Raw genomic sequence first — 16,858 nt, forward strand, 5'->3', positions numbered from 1 at the left:
ATCTCAAACTTAGTGAAAATACAATTTAAATTAGGGGTGGATGTAACAAGCCAACAGCTCGCGGCGTGGGATGGTGACGGGATGAGTTTTGATAAACCCTAATTTTTATTTTTTTCTTAATTTCCAGATTATAAATTAATTCAATTGCATGCATATTCACACATATAATTAAATACATGAGCAAATATTTGATACAATTCATGGCAATATCAAGAATTCAACAATTATGGATATAATGCGTACACACTTTATGTAGAATCTAAAATTCGAAAAATGTAAAGTTGGGTCATGCATTATGGTGAATGTTCATGTTATCAAAGCTGCAAAAATATCAAGATAAAAACCGTTGTTTAAGGGGAACATAATTGCGTGATGATATTGATGAACTGGTTTAATGCAGAAAACTTCCAAGTTAGATTCCTAAGTGCAGCGGTAGGAGCGTGCTGATAACGTGTTGTGACTTAGTTTAATCTGACAGGGGAGATGGGGTGCGCTGCAGAGAGAGATGTGTTTGTAGGGTTGTGTAAAAGATGTGTTTTTCCCTCTATGCATTGCCTTTATTTATAGTAATAAGAAAGGGAAGAATCATTCTTCTCCAAGGAATACAAGTCCTAATAGAGAAGAGTAACTAGTATCAAATCTAATATGAGATTTACACAATCACACTTAAATACAAGTTTATAATAGAAAAATAATTTTGTGGCCACTTAATAATATGGTTTAGTGGTATTCCTCTTCACTTGTAAGTAAGAAGTCTTATGTTCGATTCTCGCAAAAGGCAAATTTGAACCACGTTATTACTAGCCCATTGTGAGGCTAAACCCACCCTCTCCCCTTAGTGTAAATAATATCGTTAATTAAAAAAAAGGAATTTAATTTTGTGAAATTCATAGTTAATCTCTTCCTACAATAAACGGCAAGTTAAGAAAGAAATTAGGTTCTCATCCCTCTTTTTTCAACTCCATTAATTGAAACCTTATTATTTTTCAATTTTTTTCAAGGTCCCTTTGTTTTAATAAACGTCATTAATTATTTCAATAATGAAATAGATAATTAAATTTTATTTCTAAATATATTCGTTTAGTGTAAAAAATGTTACATTTAATATATTTATATTTATGACTAAATTTTGTATCATATATTTTTATTTTTAGTTTGTACCCATTTTAATTTGCAACTCTTTTTTTTTTTTAAATTGTACCAATTTTCTTTTCAGTTTTAGTTTGTACTCATATACTAATTTCTTTTTGTGTCCATATATTTCAAACTTTTATTTGTACTCATATTTTTTTAACCTTTTATTTGTATCCATAATTTATTAATAATGTACCCATTTTGTCTTAAAAATGTACCATTTTGTTATATGTAAAATGTACCTTTTTTTTTTTGTAAGTACCATTCTTTTAATCTAAAATGTACCCATTTTTTTTATATAAAATGTACCCAATTTTTTTATATATAAAATGCACCCATTTTTTATTTATATAAAATGTACCCATTTTTTTTTTATATAACATGTACCTATTTTTTATATAAAACGTATCACTTTTTTTGTGTAAAATGTACCAACTTTTTGTATGTAAAATGTCATTAATATAATTAATGACAAATCATGGGTTTTATTTTGGTATAATTTATTTTTTAATATTTTCAACCAATTATGAAATTTATTTAAAATCTCATTAATATAAATAACTACAAATATTAAATTTTAATTTAAAAATTATAATAACCTACATAAAAATGTATTATTGCATTAATTTCAGGATCTTCAATAAAAACTGAAAACCAACAAGATTTAATTCAAAGAATGATATAAATAGGTAAGTTATAATACGAACAATTCCGATCAGAAGTTCACATGCTGGGCGCATACGGTTTATAAAAACAAAGTGGAAACGACCAAGTGGTAGGCAAAAAAACGGAGTTCCTAAAAATAAAATTAAAAAAAAAGGAGTTAGAGGGTAAAATGGTAATTCCAAAAACTAAAACAGCACCCTTCTCGCTCCCGCAATGTCAAAAGCCATGGAAGCATTCCTTCCGAAGCTCTCTTTCTTCTAGTACCATATCCATAAGCTGATACTGACTGATTGTACAAGGAATCGAACGCCCACACACATCAACGTTTTCCGGCGGTTTTTCATGATTCCGGCCAACTCCGACCACCCCCAACATCAAGAGCGATGTAGATTCGTCAAGCTTGGGTAGTAGGATTGAAGGTGGAGTTCTATATGGAGTTGAAGATGTGAGTATTTGTCGTCGCCTTTTGCTTTTTTGTTTCTTGTTTCATGGCAGAACAGATACTTTCCGCTTGATTCTCTTCTAGCTGGCCATGCAATGTAAAACAGTAAGAGTAGCAATGGTTTTGCATGAACTGGCCCAAAAGCCCCCTCACAGACTCCTTGCAGAAAAATTCATCGCACTCTTGCAGTCCTGTAAGGCCATGAAGCAACTTCACCAAATTCAGACCCAGATAATCGCCCACGGTTTCTCACACAACGAGTACATTGCCCCGAAAATAGTCTCAGCATGCGCCGAACTGAAGCAAATGGCGTATGCCCACAAGGTGTTTGATGAAATACCTGATCCAAATGTTGCTCTATGGAACGCAATGTTCAGAGGGTATGGGAAGAATGAGAGTCATAGAGAAGTTATAGTATTGTTTAGTAGAATGAAGAGCATGGATATATTGCCCAATTGCTTCACATTCCCTGTCGTGATTAAATCTTGCGGAAAAATGAAACGGCTGGTAGAAGGTGAGATGGTGCATTGTGTAGTGATAAAATGTGGGTTTGGAGCAAACCCATATGTGGGAACGACACTGATTGAAATGTATGCAGCTGGGGGACTGATTGGAGCTGCTTACAAGGTGTTTGGTGAGATGTTTGAGAGGAATGTGGTTGCGTGGACTTCCATGATTAATGGGTACATTTTGTGTGGTGATATGGTTTCTGCTCAGCGCCTTTTTGATTTGGCTCCGGAACGTGATATTGTGTTGTGGAACACTATGATTTCAGGTTACATTGAGCTGAGTGATATGGTGGCGGCTAGAAAACTTTTTGATGAAATGCCAAGACAAGATGTTATGTGTTGGAATACGGTTTTGAATGGTTATGCAAGTAATGGGGACATTGAGGCTTGTGAGAGGTTGTTTGAGGAGATGCCTGAGAGGAATGTTTTCTCTTGGAATGGGTTGATTGGAGGGTATGCGCGTAATGGACGGTTCTTTGAAACTCTGGGATCTTTCAAGCGGATGCTAAGTGAGAGTGATTTGCTTCCTAATGATGCCACCTTAGTGACTGTTTTGTCAGCCTGTGCAAGACTAGGAGCTCTTGATTTGGGTAAGTGGCTACATGTATACGCAGAGAGCATTGGGTACAAAAGAAATGTCTATGTTGGGAATGCTTTAATTGACATGTATGCAAAATGTGGGATTATTGATAACGCACTAGATGTGTTCATGAGCATGGATAAGAAAGATTTAATCAGTTGGAACACAATCATTTGTGGCTTGGCAATGCACGGTCGTGGAGCTGATGCCTTAAATTTGTTTAGCCAGATGATGAATTGTGGAGGAAAGCCAGATGCCATCACCTTCGTAGGCATTTTGTGCTCTTGTACGCATCTTGGATTAGTCGAAGATGGCCTTTTGTATTTCCAGTCAATGGTTGATGACTATTCCATTGTGCCTCAGATTGAGCATTATGGCTGTATGGTTGATCTGCTTGGACGCTCTGGTCTTTTGGACCAGGCTATGAACTTTGTGAGGAAGATGCCAATGGAAGCAGATGCTGTTATTTGGGCTGCCTTACTTGGTGCATGTCGGATTTACAAGAAAATTGACTTGGCAGAGTTGGCACTTGAAAGGCTAATCGAACTCGAACCAAAAAACCCTGCAAATTATGTCATGCTTTCAAACATATATGGTGATCTTGGGAGGTGGAAAGATGTTGCAAGACTAAAAGTTTCAATGAGGGATACAGGACATAAAAAATTCCCTGGTGTTAGCCTTATAGAGGTGAATGATGGTGTGGTTGAGTTTTATTCCTTGGATAAGAGACATCCTGAGACTGAGGAAATATATGGTGCCTTGATGGGGTTGACGAAACTGCTAAGATCATCTGGATATGTACCAAACATTCTGGAGCTTGGGCAGGGAGCCTATCACGACTGAGGTATTATCTCTTAATTTATGTGGAGGAACTACTTTTTGTCATTCGCAGTTGTTGGCTTAGAAGAAATTAAATCATCGAAAATTACTTGAAGTGGCACAATGCTGACAGCAATTTGTAATTTTGTAGAGAGGGTCAATCCGCCTGCTAACTAGCTATGCGGAGGACCAGAGGTGACCATCCGTGGTGAGCTTCTTAGAGTATGGTCACCATGCAAGGAAGTTAGAGGCAATAACAGGTCTGGGGTGCAATTTTTCTTTTGCTTGCATTGCTCACCATGTCTTGGAGACAGGCTAAAGCAGCAATTGGCCAACCTACAGGATAGGCTTGAACTAAAATGTGGGCCGAGTTTGACCCTAAATATAAGCGGGTTAAACTGGAACAGACTCATTTACGAACTTTGGCATTCGGTAGCTGATTGGGCTACAATCTACTGGTCAAGTCAAACCCCAATGGGTAATAACAAGTAACAAAATATTTTTAGGTACTTGGACACCCTTTTTCTGCCAGTTTATAGATGTATAGATTTGTGATTGAACAGTTAATTGGTGTCTAGAAATAGAGGCACTCTTAAATTGAAAAGCCATTTTCCATTTGACGCTTATAGGTTCCATTTCAACAGCTCTTCAAATGAAAACCTAGGTTGTTGCCAAATATGTCAATATAAACGTTAAACGAAACTCATCTTCTGAACTCCATACACCAACATTTACATGCTTTGTACATATTGTGTTCACCTCTAAACAATGACTTAATGATCTAGTCATCTCTAAATAAAACAAGGGAGAACGCTTAGTCATGGTAAGTACGGTGGTTATTAATCTTAGATGTCTAGATGACCAATAAATGCAACGTAATCAAGTGATTAAGCCAAGTGGAGGATATACTCTAAGAAAGTTTGTGTAATAAAAAAAGCCTAATCCACATCGTTCACGGAATAAAATTAGTATAACTGGGTCACTAATTTGCATTTGCATTTCTTGTTGTTTCATAATCTGGTTTATCTGCTCTTTTGTCATGCATGTGGATTTATTAGTGAAGTAATTTGATGGGTGTGATTTGGACTTAATGACTAGTTGGCTTTTAGTTCTGGTCAAGTTGCGCCTGCCTCGCAGTAGTAGTCTACTGTCGTTTAATGACGCGCTATGGCATATATTGTTTTTGGCACAGATCATATCTTGACACTGCATTTATGCAGTAGGAATGAGTAATACTATTCATACCATGTTTTTGTACCACATTTTCATACCACCTTAGATGGCATTTGATGTGGACAGCCACATCATCTGAATTAATCAGATTTTTAAATTCAGTTCATTATTTAATAAACTAATAATTAAGAAAAACTAGTTAATTAAATGATGATTGTGGTATATGAGGAGTCTTTCTCCTTCATTTCCTTGGGTTTTGCAAATTTTTCAAATGATGTGGTTGTCCACATTAGATGCCACCTAAGGTGGTTTAGGAATAGAGGTCGCACTTGGTGCGATGGCAAGTGCCTTCGCCCATGAGCGGTAGGTCTCGGGTTCGAGACTTGGGAGCAGCCTCTCCATAAATGGGGGTAAGGCTAGCCGACATTCACCTCTCCCAGACCCTGCGTAAAGCGGGAGCCTTGTGCACTGGGTACGACCTGAACACAGATCTCTGATCTTCAATGTTTAGGAAGTAGACACAGCATCTAATATACCAAACTGGACAGATGCAATTTTCTGAGTAGATCAAATCACACAATGTGTCGAATGACCTTCTACAATGTGTGAGGAAGGAGAGAAAGTCTTTGGTTGCAGACCACTATGCAAGTTTTTCTCGTGAGGAAGCAAGTAATACGACTTCTCATATCTGCACATAAAGCCTAGCATTTAATTACTTTACAAGAGAAATAGAAGTGTTGATACATATTTTGGCCAGATCTTTCTTAAAAATGCTGTAAATTCTTAGACTTATGTTTTGGGTTTTAGTCAAATTAGGGGTCAGTGAGCTCATATTTTCTCAATAGCTGTTCGCTCAGCTATTCCAGAGGTTTATGCAGTTCGGGTTTGATATCTCAGCCAGGGTGAGTTTGTCCATCTTTTGGAATTATTCTTGGTCCAAACATATGATTGGCTTGGAAAAACTTGGTCTAATATTGGATTAATGGATAAATTTTGAAAATCCATTAGTGACTTGGTACGAGTTGTATCATCCTATATCTTCTTTACTCTCTTTCATCTAGTCTTGTGTTCATCTCTCTGTAATCATCACTCAACGTTTAGTCCTAAATTCCGACTTAGAAAATTACTGATTGAAACATTTGAATCTTGTTTCTTGATTAGCCTACCAGCCGTGATCAGCAAGTAAATGGCAACCTTGTTGCTCTTTGTTCAGACAAGTAAACGGTATCAGTTCATTGTTCTTATATGTATATTACTAGAGCTGTTGTTTCTTTGGTAATGTATGTCTCTTTTAGCCTTTACCATTTAAGTGGGTGATAGTGTTTTACTGAGTATATTTGAAATCATGCTTCAACCTGCATTAATCACCCATTTATTGCAACCCTTGAGTAGATTCTTACGCTTAACGGCAAAATGAGAAGTTCCAGAATACCTTTTCCTGGCGATGAAGGTGGAGTCGTGCTTGACAAGCAATAAAGAAGGTATCATTGTCAATCTTATGCTTTGTGCTGGTCTATCGGTTGTGATCTTTTTAAAGTAGTAAATTGTATGTGTGGATCTAGGAAGTAGCAAGCCTGTATATTGTTCTACTCAACCGTTAATATTTAAGGAAAACTAGTGAAAAAGGCTTGAAAATTTTGAGTTTTAACGAAAATGACAAAAAGGTGTTGTAAGTGAATAGTACCAGGATTAACTTTTAGAGTAAAAATGTGGTTTTTCGTTAAAGTGAACAGTGCCGAGAGCTTTTCGTTAAAGTTCCCCATTTATATTTAAGCTGGACGCACCAACTTTATCAATTTTCTTCTGACCTTCCGATTCCTCATTTTATATGCTAAACTGTTAGTATTTGCACTGGGAAACTTCACATTGCCATTCTCCCAAAATGACAGGTTTTGAAGGGTACAAAGAAGGCAGGTTTCGATTAGGTCTTGCTCTGAAACAAGGGACAAGGTTTTTATATTGGAGGAGAGCACATGACCATACAACGCGTCTTTGACAGTTTTGGACAAAGCTGTTTGTGTCGATGGGAATTTTTCTTTGCTCATGTTTCAGGTACTTAAAAACTGACATCGTTTCCCAATTTTGCATGCACATAAGTTGTTTATAAATGCATGTTTTTACATGTTAACGTGAATAATGAACTGTTTCCATGCTACATTTATCGTCCTTCAATCGGAGATTTTTTTTTTCTCTCTTTCTCTCTCTTTCTCTCTCTTTCATCTCCTAAACAAGCGTGAACGCAGCAACTTTCAAGTTTCCTCCTAAATCAAGGTTTTTGAATCATTATTACGCGAACAAAGACATTAACACTCGGGTGTGTTTTGCCGTTATCTACGTATGGGGTTTCCCCCCTTTGCAATTCGGATTACGAAATTCGCTCCGAATATTGTTTTGCGATTGTACTTTCGCTCAACTGGTTTAATTTTTTTCGAAAATGGAAAACTCGATTGGTAACTACTTTCAGTTTTTAGTTTAAAACCGAGATGAAAAATAAAAATAAAACTGAAAGTAGTAACCAAAATTTCGCTTTTAAGTTTTCTTCTTCTTGTTTTTTTTTTTTTGAAAACTTGAAGTTTTTTAACAAACAAGTATTAAGTTTTTCAATTTTTCAGAAAAGTAGAAAATAAAAATTGGAAACGAAGTAGTTATCAAAAGTTCTTAAAGACATAAATACTTGTATTCGTTTACTAATCTTGATACATAATTAGTCCTGTCAATTCAATAGTCTTTGCTATCTCTTTCTCCGACAAAAAGAAGAAGAAGAAGAAGAATAGTCTTTGCTATCTCTTTCTCCGACTTAGAATTGTATTTCTATAACGTTCAATAGTCTTTGCTATCTCTTTCTCCGACATAGAATTGTATTTCTATAACGTTCGTGTTGAACACACTGGTCAGATGGTCTTCTTCCAGCACTAGGTTCCATAGACTCCATCTTTGGCCACGGTCTCCTCTATTTTCTCTCTCATTTTCCTGTCTAAGCTTGGAAGGGAATTGTCCTGCCCCGATCCCGAGATATGCCAGGGATCGCACATGGTAGCTGAAAGTAGCGATACCATAATACATAACAGTTAATTGGGGCTCATACATAATACATCAAATGAACATCGAAAACAAAATCACAAAGAAAAGGGAAACAAACCCTAGTCTCTAGTGCACTGCACACACCTACACCCATGAGAACTTCTCTAACCGCTACCTGTATTTGCAAAACAACCCTGCACCGAGGAATAGCGCACCGGACAAAGCAAAATCCGGATAAGCTGCGAAGCTCATGTGAATGACAATAATACGACATATGTGATTTAAACCATATTTCACAATCCTTTATATATATAAAATAATAATCATCACTCATAAATCTCGATTGCATCCGCATATGCATCCAATCATCAGTTTCATGCGTCCAAAAGTAATAGGGTTAGAACGACAAAGATCACCTAGTTCCATGTTCTAGAACCTCTCAGGGAATCCGCCAAAAGTTATGTCCCTCTCTTAAATAAATAAAAAACTTAGGGGATGTATTCAATTGGGATTTTGAAGGATTTTAATTCTTGTAATGAATCTAGGGATATTCAATCAGGATTTTAAGTGACTATCTGAAATTCAATGTGTATTCAATCAGGATTTTAAGATAGTTTATTAGAATCCTTAGAAATCCGGGTGTATTTAATTAGAATTTTAAAGAAGTTTATAACATTTTAGGTGTATTCAATTAGAGTTTGAATTTAAAGAATTTGGAAAAGTTGAGGATTTAGAGGGAATTGGAGAGATTTTGTAATGTATTTTAAGCATGCACAAATCTCACATTTCCACATGAGATTTCGAGGGAATTGAATCAAAATTTTACATGGAATCTCTACAAATCAGTTAAACTCCATAAAAATCTATGAAAATCTCTCAAATTCCCAATTGAATAATCTTATAATTTGAATAAATGTGTAATTTCTCCTATCAAAAGCAAGTTTTTCTTTTCCAAACTCGGTTTGATAATTATCGTCCTGCCAATTCAGAGAAGAAGAAGAATAGTCTCCCCCCTTTAGGGGGCCTGGAAAAGTCTATCGTAGACTTGACTTGTATATGATATTGTTGGATGGGAATGTCACGTACAATTTACTCTCCTCCTTTTGGGGGCTGAAAAAGTCTGGAACTGCTACAAACGAAACGACTTGACTTGTAATTTACTCTATAAAAATCTATGAATTTATAAATTCATAAATTTCCAATTGAATAGTCTTAGAATTTGAATAAATGTGTAATTTCTCCTATCAAAAGCAAGTTTTTCTTTTCCAAACTCGGTTTGATAATTATAGTCCTGTCAATTCAGAGAAGAAGAAAAAGAAGAATAGTCTCCTCCCTTCAGGGGGCCTGGAAAATCCATCGTAGACTTGACTTGTATATGATATTGTTGGATGGGAATGTCACGCGGCGTGCAATTTACTTGGAAACTTCATACAAACGAAACGACTTGACTTGGCGGGTCACCTGTATTATAAAGCAACTAACAAGCGGGAAACTTCATACTGCAACCACAACTTTCTCAAGTCATGTTGATCAGATCCTACTCAATGCCTTTTACGGTAGGCTTTGTTCTTGCCATGGCATTTGTTGTTGCTCAAGCACAACGAATGCAGTCGAATATCAGCCGCGGATCTTCCTTAACGCCAACTACCAACTCCTCGTGGTTGTCACGTTCTGGTGTATACGCCTTTGGATTTTACAAGCAAGGAAATGGCTATGCTGTGGGGATATTTCTTGCTGGAATCCCCCAAACAACTATAGTGTGGACTGCGAAGCGAGACGACCCTCCACTCTCCAGCAATGTTACTTTGAACTTCACAAGTGATGGGTTTGGATTGATATCAACACAAGGCCAAAGTTTCGTGATAGAGTATACCTCTGCTTCTTCGGCTTCCATGCTTGATTCGGGCAATTTTGTGATATACAATGCTCGTCAAGACATAGTATGGCAGAGTTTTGAGCACCCAACGGACACCCTTTTGCCGGGTCAGAGCCTGTTTGCTGGGGACGAGCTGTTCTCTGCTAAGTCAGAATCTGATCACTCAACTGGCATTTTCCGTCTGAAAATGCAAGCCGATGGAAACCTTGTCCAATACCCTGTAAATACTCCAGACACAGCTCCATATGCCTACTATTCATCTAGAACGTATGGCAGAAAGAACGTGACACTTAATTTTGGTGCTGATGGCCATCTCTACTTGCTAAATGATACCGGTTCGAATATCAGGAATATAACAGATGGAGGTCTTCCTGCTGATCAAGCAACAATTTATCTCATGAGAATTGATGCAGATGGAATATTTAGATTGTATTCGCATGATTTGAATCACAACGGTAGTAAGTCAATTGTATGGGAATCTTCCAAGGATAAGTGTGACCCTAAAGGCGTATGCGGATTAAATAGTTATTGTGTCTCAATGGATCTTGACGCGAAGTGTAAATGTCTTCCTGGATTCGTATTTGCCAACCTGGGAAATAAGACTTCAAGCTGTAGGAGGATAGTTGCAGATGTTTGCGAATACAAAAACGAAACTTTCCCGTACACCATGGAAGAACTGCAAAGCACAATATGGGAAGACAGTTCGTATGTGGATTTGCCATTATCAGACAAAGAAGCTTGCAAAGGAGCTTGTTTGGAGGACTGTAATTGTGAAGCCGCGATTTTCAATGGTACAAGCTGCAGAAAGCAGAGGCTTCCTTTGAGATATGGAAGAAGAGAGGTTAGTACTCCAAACTTAGAGCTCATCAAGGTAGCTACATCTACGACTGCTCCAGACACAGAAAAAAGAAGCAAAAGAAAAGGAAGAACCGACATCCTGATTATTAGTATCTCACTTGCTGCATTCGGATCTATTTTGTTTGCGATTTCTGTAGTTGTGCTTTGCAAACATAATGTGTGGTCATATGGAAGAGTGAATATTCCCATTCTTGACTCTGAATTGAATGAGGACATCGCTCTGCGACCATATACTTATGAAGAGTTAGAGAAGATTACCAACAATTTTGGAGAAGAGATTGGTAGAGGCGCGTCGGGAACAGTTTATAAAGGAGTGATCTTGGCCAGCCAAAAGCGAGTTGCTGTCAAACGACTACAGAAAGTTACTGCTGAAGGCGAAAAAGAATTTCAGACTGAACTGAAAGTCATTGGGAAAACCCATCACAAGAATTTAGTCCGTCTGCTTGGATACTGTCTTGATGGACCAAAAAGGCTTTTGGTATACGAGTACATGAGCAATGGCTCACTTGCAGATGTACTCTTCGCACCTGACAGACAGCCTTGTTGGGAAGAAAGAATGAGAATTGCTCGCAACATAGCACGAGGATTTCTTTACCTCCATGAAGAGTGTGATACACAGATTATTCATTGTGATATAAAGCCCCAAAACATTCTGATGGATGAGTACATGTGCCCGAAAATAGCCGACTTTGGATTGGCAAAGCTGCTTAAGGCAGACCAAACAAGAACCACAACTGGCATCAGAGGAACCAAGGGATATGTTGCACCAGAGTGGCATAGGAAAATGCCAATAACAGTTAAAGCTGATGTTTACAGCTTCGGAGTTGTTTTGTTGGAGATCATATGTTGTCGAAGGAATGTGGATTGGAGTCTTCCAGAGGAGGAGGCTATTTTGGATGAATTAGCCTACCCTTGTTTTGAGAGTGGTGAGCATGGAAAACTAGTGGGCGAACAAGAGGTCGACACAAGGCAATTTGAACGGATGATTAAAGTGGCACTTTGGTGCATCCAGGATGAACCGTCGTTGCGTCCTTGTATGAAGAAGGTTTTACTCATGCTTGAAGGAACTGTAGAAATCCCAATCCCTCCCAGTCCTAACTCTATTCTCAGCACCATCTAAAGTCAAGTGAGTTGATCAAACCTTACATTTAGTTTATGTAATAAAACAAATGAGCAACGTGTTGAGTTTCACCGCAAGCTTCACTGTCTACAAGTGTCTGTGTCATCGTGAATGATATGCGTATGGTTTTCAGTTCTATGTAGCCTGCTGCGTTATAGGATGCAAATAACGAAATCATTATAAGTATTTCATATTTTTCATCAATCCTTATTCAGGGAAATTGTAGAAAGAATAGGATTTGAGATTGTTGCGTGACAACACAAACGGAGAAAATTGAATGAATCGAACTGAAAATCAGAAAGAGGATCACAACTTGAGAAGATAAAATGTTTATTTCATTTCATTTCATTCCTTTGAAGAGAAGTGCAACAATTTTACAATTCTCAATCAACTAGATATATTGATTATGAAACTGGTTTCCCAAACAAGAAACCCAAAGAATCTGCGTAAAAGAGTGCACTAACAAAATCACCAATAAACAAAAACATTCATCATCAAACGATGGTCCTCCTCATTGCTCCGGTAATCCATCGGAGAAGTTATCCCCTGGTAGTGCATCAAAGAAATTATCCCCCAACATTCCATCATCCAAATTAAACCAAAGATGATTATTACCGGCCAAGTCGCACAACAACTGGTCAAGGTCGGGAATTGGACCCAGCTCCTTGTAAGGATCCTCCTCCTGCTTTTCAGCAACCATCTTCTTCGACCTGCGCTTCTTTTGACATCCTTGCTTTTGTGGGGCTGCTTCATGTTTCCTCTTTTGACTGCGGCCGGGAGTTTGTGTTTTGGGGACAGTAATGCGAATGGGCTTTAGGGAAAGGGCAGTGGGAGAACAGAGAGTAAGGACAACTGAACTGTAATTGTAAGTACCAGAGTGTAACAATTAAAATCCTAAATAACAAAGCAAAGATGAAACTTTTTGGGTTAAAACTTGAACTTTGGGCTCAAAAGGGGTTAGCCCAAAAGAAGATCCAGAAGGAAGGAAACTGGAGCCCAGCCGAAGCCCAGAAGAAGGAAGAAGCCATTTTCCCGACTAAGTGCAGATCACTAAGCCAGTTGCTCACCTACCTAGAGATCAAGTGGTGTAGACTAGCCAGCTAATTAGCCCAAAAGAACTTTATAATAGCAGTACAAGTAAAAAGCTGATGAGTCACTACCCTTTAGCTGCATTCGGGCAAGATTAATGCTGCAGACAGTCAAGCCAAATTGTCTATAAAAGGGGAAAGAGAAATCAAAGATAATGACACTCAAAGAAACAAACAAATACATAAACTCTGCTCAGGCCAGATTTGCATACGAAGCTGTAGTCAGCACCAAACCTTCATCCTTTTCAGGATCAACCTTCACCAAAAAACCTTTGTAAAAGCTCTGCTACCCTGTCTAAATCTTGTTGTAGTATCGATTCCCTCCTGTAAACTCATCCCCCAATCTCCCCTTCTAGCACTCAAATCCTTTGTAAATTACAAAGAGAGGAAGTTGCAAGACAATCAGCCTTGCCCGACAAGGTGAAAACATTGCCCAACCCTCTTTGTTTTGTCTTTCATTCATAAATCTAGTAATATGATGTATACTTCCATCTGCATCCAAGTTATTTCTAGCAAGTTTATGATTAAAAGACTTCTAAGTTCTAACCTTTCGGGCATACAAGATTGATCAATTAAATGTCCTTGGTCTCAAGGCATAAAAAAGATCATTATGTGGACTTAACCTATCCATGACAGTCCTTGATAACAAGAAGTCCGAAGTTACTTAGCGTGCAAGTAATCAGCCTATTTCTCGTTTTACTTCTGTTATATTATGATTGTCATAGAACACGTGAGTATAGAATTAACTCTGATGGGAAGCCTCAAAGCCTATACTTAAGGCCCTACAAAGGCATCTATTTGGGTTCGTTTTGCTCTTCGGGCACAGGGAATTAAAGGATAACAGTTGTGATACTTCTGTAATAATGAAACAACCAATATATATTCGAGTACTTAGTTAGTTTTGATTGAAAGCCTCAAGGCCTACACCTAAGGCCCTACAAAGGCACCTTTCATAGCTAATTTGGTCTTTTGGGTATATATAACATATGTTTTACATCTGTCATGCTAAAGATGACAGTGGCACGCCTGAACACCTAAAGTTAATTTTGATTATGAGCCTCAAGGCCTACACCTAAGGCCCCACAAAGGCACTTTTCAGAATTAACCCTATCATTCTTTTACAGCTCGCCAATAAGCAGAAGCCAAACATATAATATCAATCGGTGCCAACCTCTCGGGGAGCTGTGTGCTCGTTGGCCAGGAAACGTCCCCATTGAAAATTCCTCCAGACGAACAGAAACTTGCAGCAAATTGAAATTAATTAGCGATTCAGAGAGAGTAGAAAACCGAAGCCTGCAAACGAGAGTTAGTACGATCCAACTCAAGGAACCTAAACAAACAAACAAAGAAAATTGCGATTTAGAGAGAGTAGAAAACCGAAGCCTGCAAACGAGAGTTAGTACGATCCAACTCAAGGAACCTAAACAAACAAACAAAGAAAATTAGATGTAATATGAAAGATTGCAAAGTTACCGACAGGCCACCTCAAACACTAGAAATCAAATCACCAAACTCAAAATCCCTAGAAATCGCCACTGGCAATGATCCTTCCTTTTCCTGCACATCATATAGCAGTTAAGATTGCACATTAAACAAAGTGATACAAAAATTACTTGGAAGAAAAAAGGGTATTCTTCGAGCAATTGGAGAGAGAGAGAGATAGAGATCCAAATTGCAAATAACGATCAGATTTCAAATGAGAGACAAAAAGCGATCCGAATTGCAAACAGTGATCACAAATTTTTCGACTGTTAGGAGTCATGGGCTTGTGAAATGGGTAGGGTTTCTAGAGAGAGAGAGCGCATCAAATGGGTTTCCGAAATTTCAACAGTTGGTGCTCCAAGGCGGTCCATTAATTGCTAAAAAACCAAAATAGAGTAAATTGCCGATTTGCCTCCTGAACCATCACCTAATTTTTGATTTTCACCTGAACTTTTTAATTAGAAAATTAAGAACTTAAACTAATTTTTTTGGCCGATTTGCCCCTGCTATTAGTTTTTCATTCATGCACAACATGTGAGAGTAGTTCGGTCGCTTCATTCTTTAAAATAATTGAAAACCTTAGATTTCTAAAATATAAACCTATGCAAATATGTGTGATTCTAAATCTTTTGTGTCTAAAGGTCTAGCAAAGTGACGCTTTTGTTCACAAAGGAGAGTCACGTGGTGTGCACGTGATAAGAGTTAACATTAATATGTATGAAATCTATGAAAAACAAACGGTAGGGGGAGTCGGCCAAAAAAATTAGTTTAAGCCCTTAATTTTCCAATTAAAAATTTCAGGGAGAAATTCGGTAGTTAAATGATAGTTCAGGGGGAAATTGGTAGTTTAGCCAACCAAAATATGTTAGACCATCTCCGAGTAAGATGCCAAATTAAAATATTAAATTTAACTTCTACAGTTTGTGACAACCCGTCCCAAATAAATATATATTTCTCCCCGAATGTGTGAAAATGATGATTATGCCCCGTTGGCTTGGAGACATGGATGTACGTATATAGTTTTAAATTATTTTTCTCTCTAATGTGATCAAATTGTACTCAACGCCACGAGAGCGTTGACGCTAGTTAGGGTCGAATCGGTTTTCTAACGAAAAAGTTATGACAATTAAAGATTGAGATTGGGTAGAAATATGTTTTTGGGTTGGCTATACCTTACTCACCAGTCACCTTAGCTCCAACAATCTTGAATCCAATCAAAATTGGATTGGTTTTATTTACTTTGGGCCACTTAACATAACTCTCTCTCTTTCCCTTTCTCATGGCAGCTCAATTAGGGCCTTGTTTCTTTTTCTTATGAGCAATCTCGTGCGCACACACACACATACACCCACACATGTACGCTTCCTTCTTCTCTCCCTCACCTTCTCGACTTTTCCTCATCCGTACACCATAGCACCCATACACCCAATCATAACAAAAACGTCACGGATCGAGCTTTTGGAAATCATCATCACACTCCTCTCAAGCTCTCGAACCTAACCATACCTATAGGTTCTAGTTTTGGTGAGATTTAACTATTGTTCCACGAACTCCGGCTCGGTGGGAATTTGAGACTCGCGAATCGTGGGCAATTCACAAGGTTTTAAGGCTCAAGGAAGCTTTTATTCAACTCCTTAAAGATGCTAGACTAGCTTTGGGACATGGTTGACATCGGGACTAGTGGTTTCGAGAAGTTGCAAGGGTGGCCAGATTTTCCAATGATTATTCTGACCCTTTTTCATTGGCTTTAAGACCTCAAATAAGTATGGTTATGTTATATTCTTCAAGAGCTTCAAGTCCATATAAAATTCGTGAAATTTGGTTGAAAAATGAAGTAGTTATAAGCTTTAGAAATTTTTCCAGAAATCGGCGACACAGACCGCGGTCGGCGGCGGTTTCCGGTGAGTCACCAAAGAAGGAAGGGGAATATTTCGTCAACTTTGATGAAATTTCTCCAGACGAACATAGTTTTGGCACGCCCAGTGGGACCTCATTTCAATCTTGTATGTCAAAGAAGAGAAGCCATAAACCTTTCAGAAAGAGTACAAAGTACGAATCATCTCAACCTTCGCTAAAGATGACAGATCAAC

The 16,858-nt window shown here is 37.9% G+C and overlaps 2 protein-coding genes across 5 annotated transcripts; both read left to right on the top strand.

The window, feature by feature from the left end:
• The first annotated feature begins 1,962 nt into the window (after nt 1-1,962).
• LOC103402024 (pentatricopeptide repeat-containing protein At3g29230) lies at nt 1,963-7,517 on the top strand. Of its 4 annotated transcripts, XR_524004.4 has the most exons (5): nt 2,035-4,175; nt 4,302-4,656; nt 6,485-6,547; nt 6,716-6,804; nt 7,213-7,517. XR_524004.4 is itself a non-coding variant. In XM_008340768.4 (2 exons), exon 1 carries the CDS (start codon nt 2,333-2,335, stop codon nt 4,172-4,174), a length of 1,842 nt encoding a protein of 613 aa, XP_008338990.2. In that variant the 5' UTR covers nt 1,963-2,332; the 3' UTR covers nt 4,175; nt 4,302-4,765. The 4 variants fall into 4 exon arrangements, 1 of the variants encoding a protein (XP_008338990.2); XR_524003.4 differs by lacking the exon at nt 6,485-6,547; XR_524005.4 differs by lacking the exons at nt 4,302-4,656; nt 6,485-6,547.
• Nucleotides 7,518-9,739: 2,222 nt separating this feature from the next.
• LOC103402025 (G-type lectin S-receptor-like serine/threonine-protein kinase LECRK3) lies at nt 9,740-12,340 on the top strand. The gene has a single exon (XM_008340769.4). The coding sequence runs from the start codon at nt 9,868-9,870 to the stop codon at nt 12,196-12,198; it is 2,331 nt and encodes a 776-aa protein (XP_008338991.2). The 5' UTR covers nt 9,740-9,867; the 3' UTR covers nt 12,199-12,340.
• The last annotated feature ends 4,518 nt before the right edge of the window (nt 12,341-16,858 follow it).

The sequence above is a fragment of the Malus domestica genome, chromosome 15 (genome assembly GCF_042453785.1).
Source record: "Malus domestica chromosome 15, GDT2T_hap1".
NCBI lineage: Eukaryota > Viridiplantae > Streptophyta > Magnoliopsida > Rosales > Rosaceae > Malus > Malus domestica.

Excerpts from the sequence above, each read along its gene's own strand:
- LOC103402025 (XM_008340769.4), top strand. The coding sequence starts at position 9,868 with ATGTTGATCAGATCCTACTCAATGCCTTTTACGGTAGGCTTTGTTCTT.
- LOC103402024 (XM_008340768.4), top strand. The coding sequence starts at position 2,333 with ATGCAATGTAAAACAGTAAGAGTAGCAATGGTTTTGCATGAACTGGCC.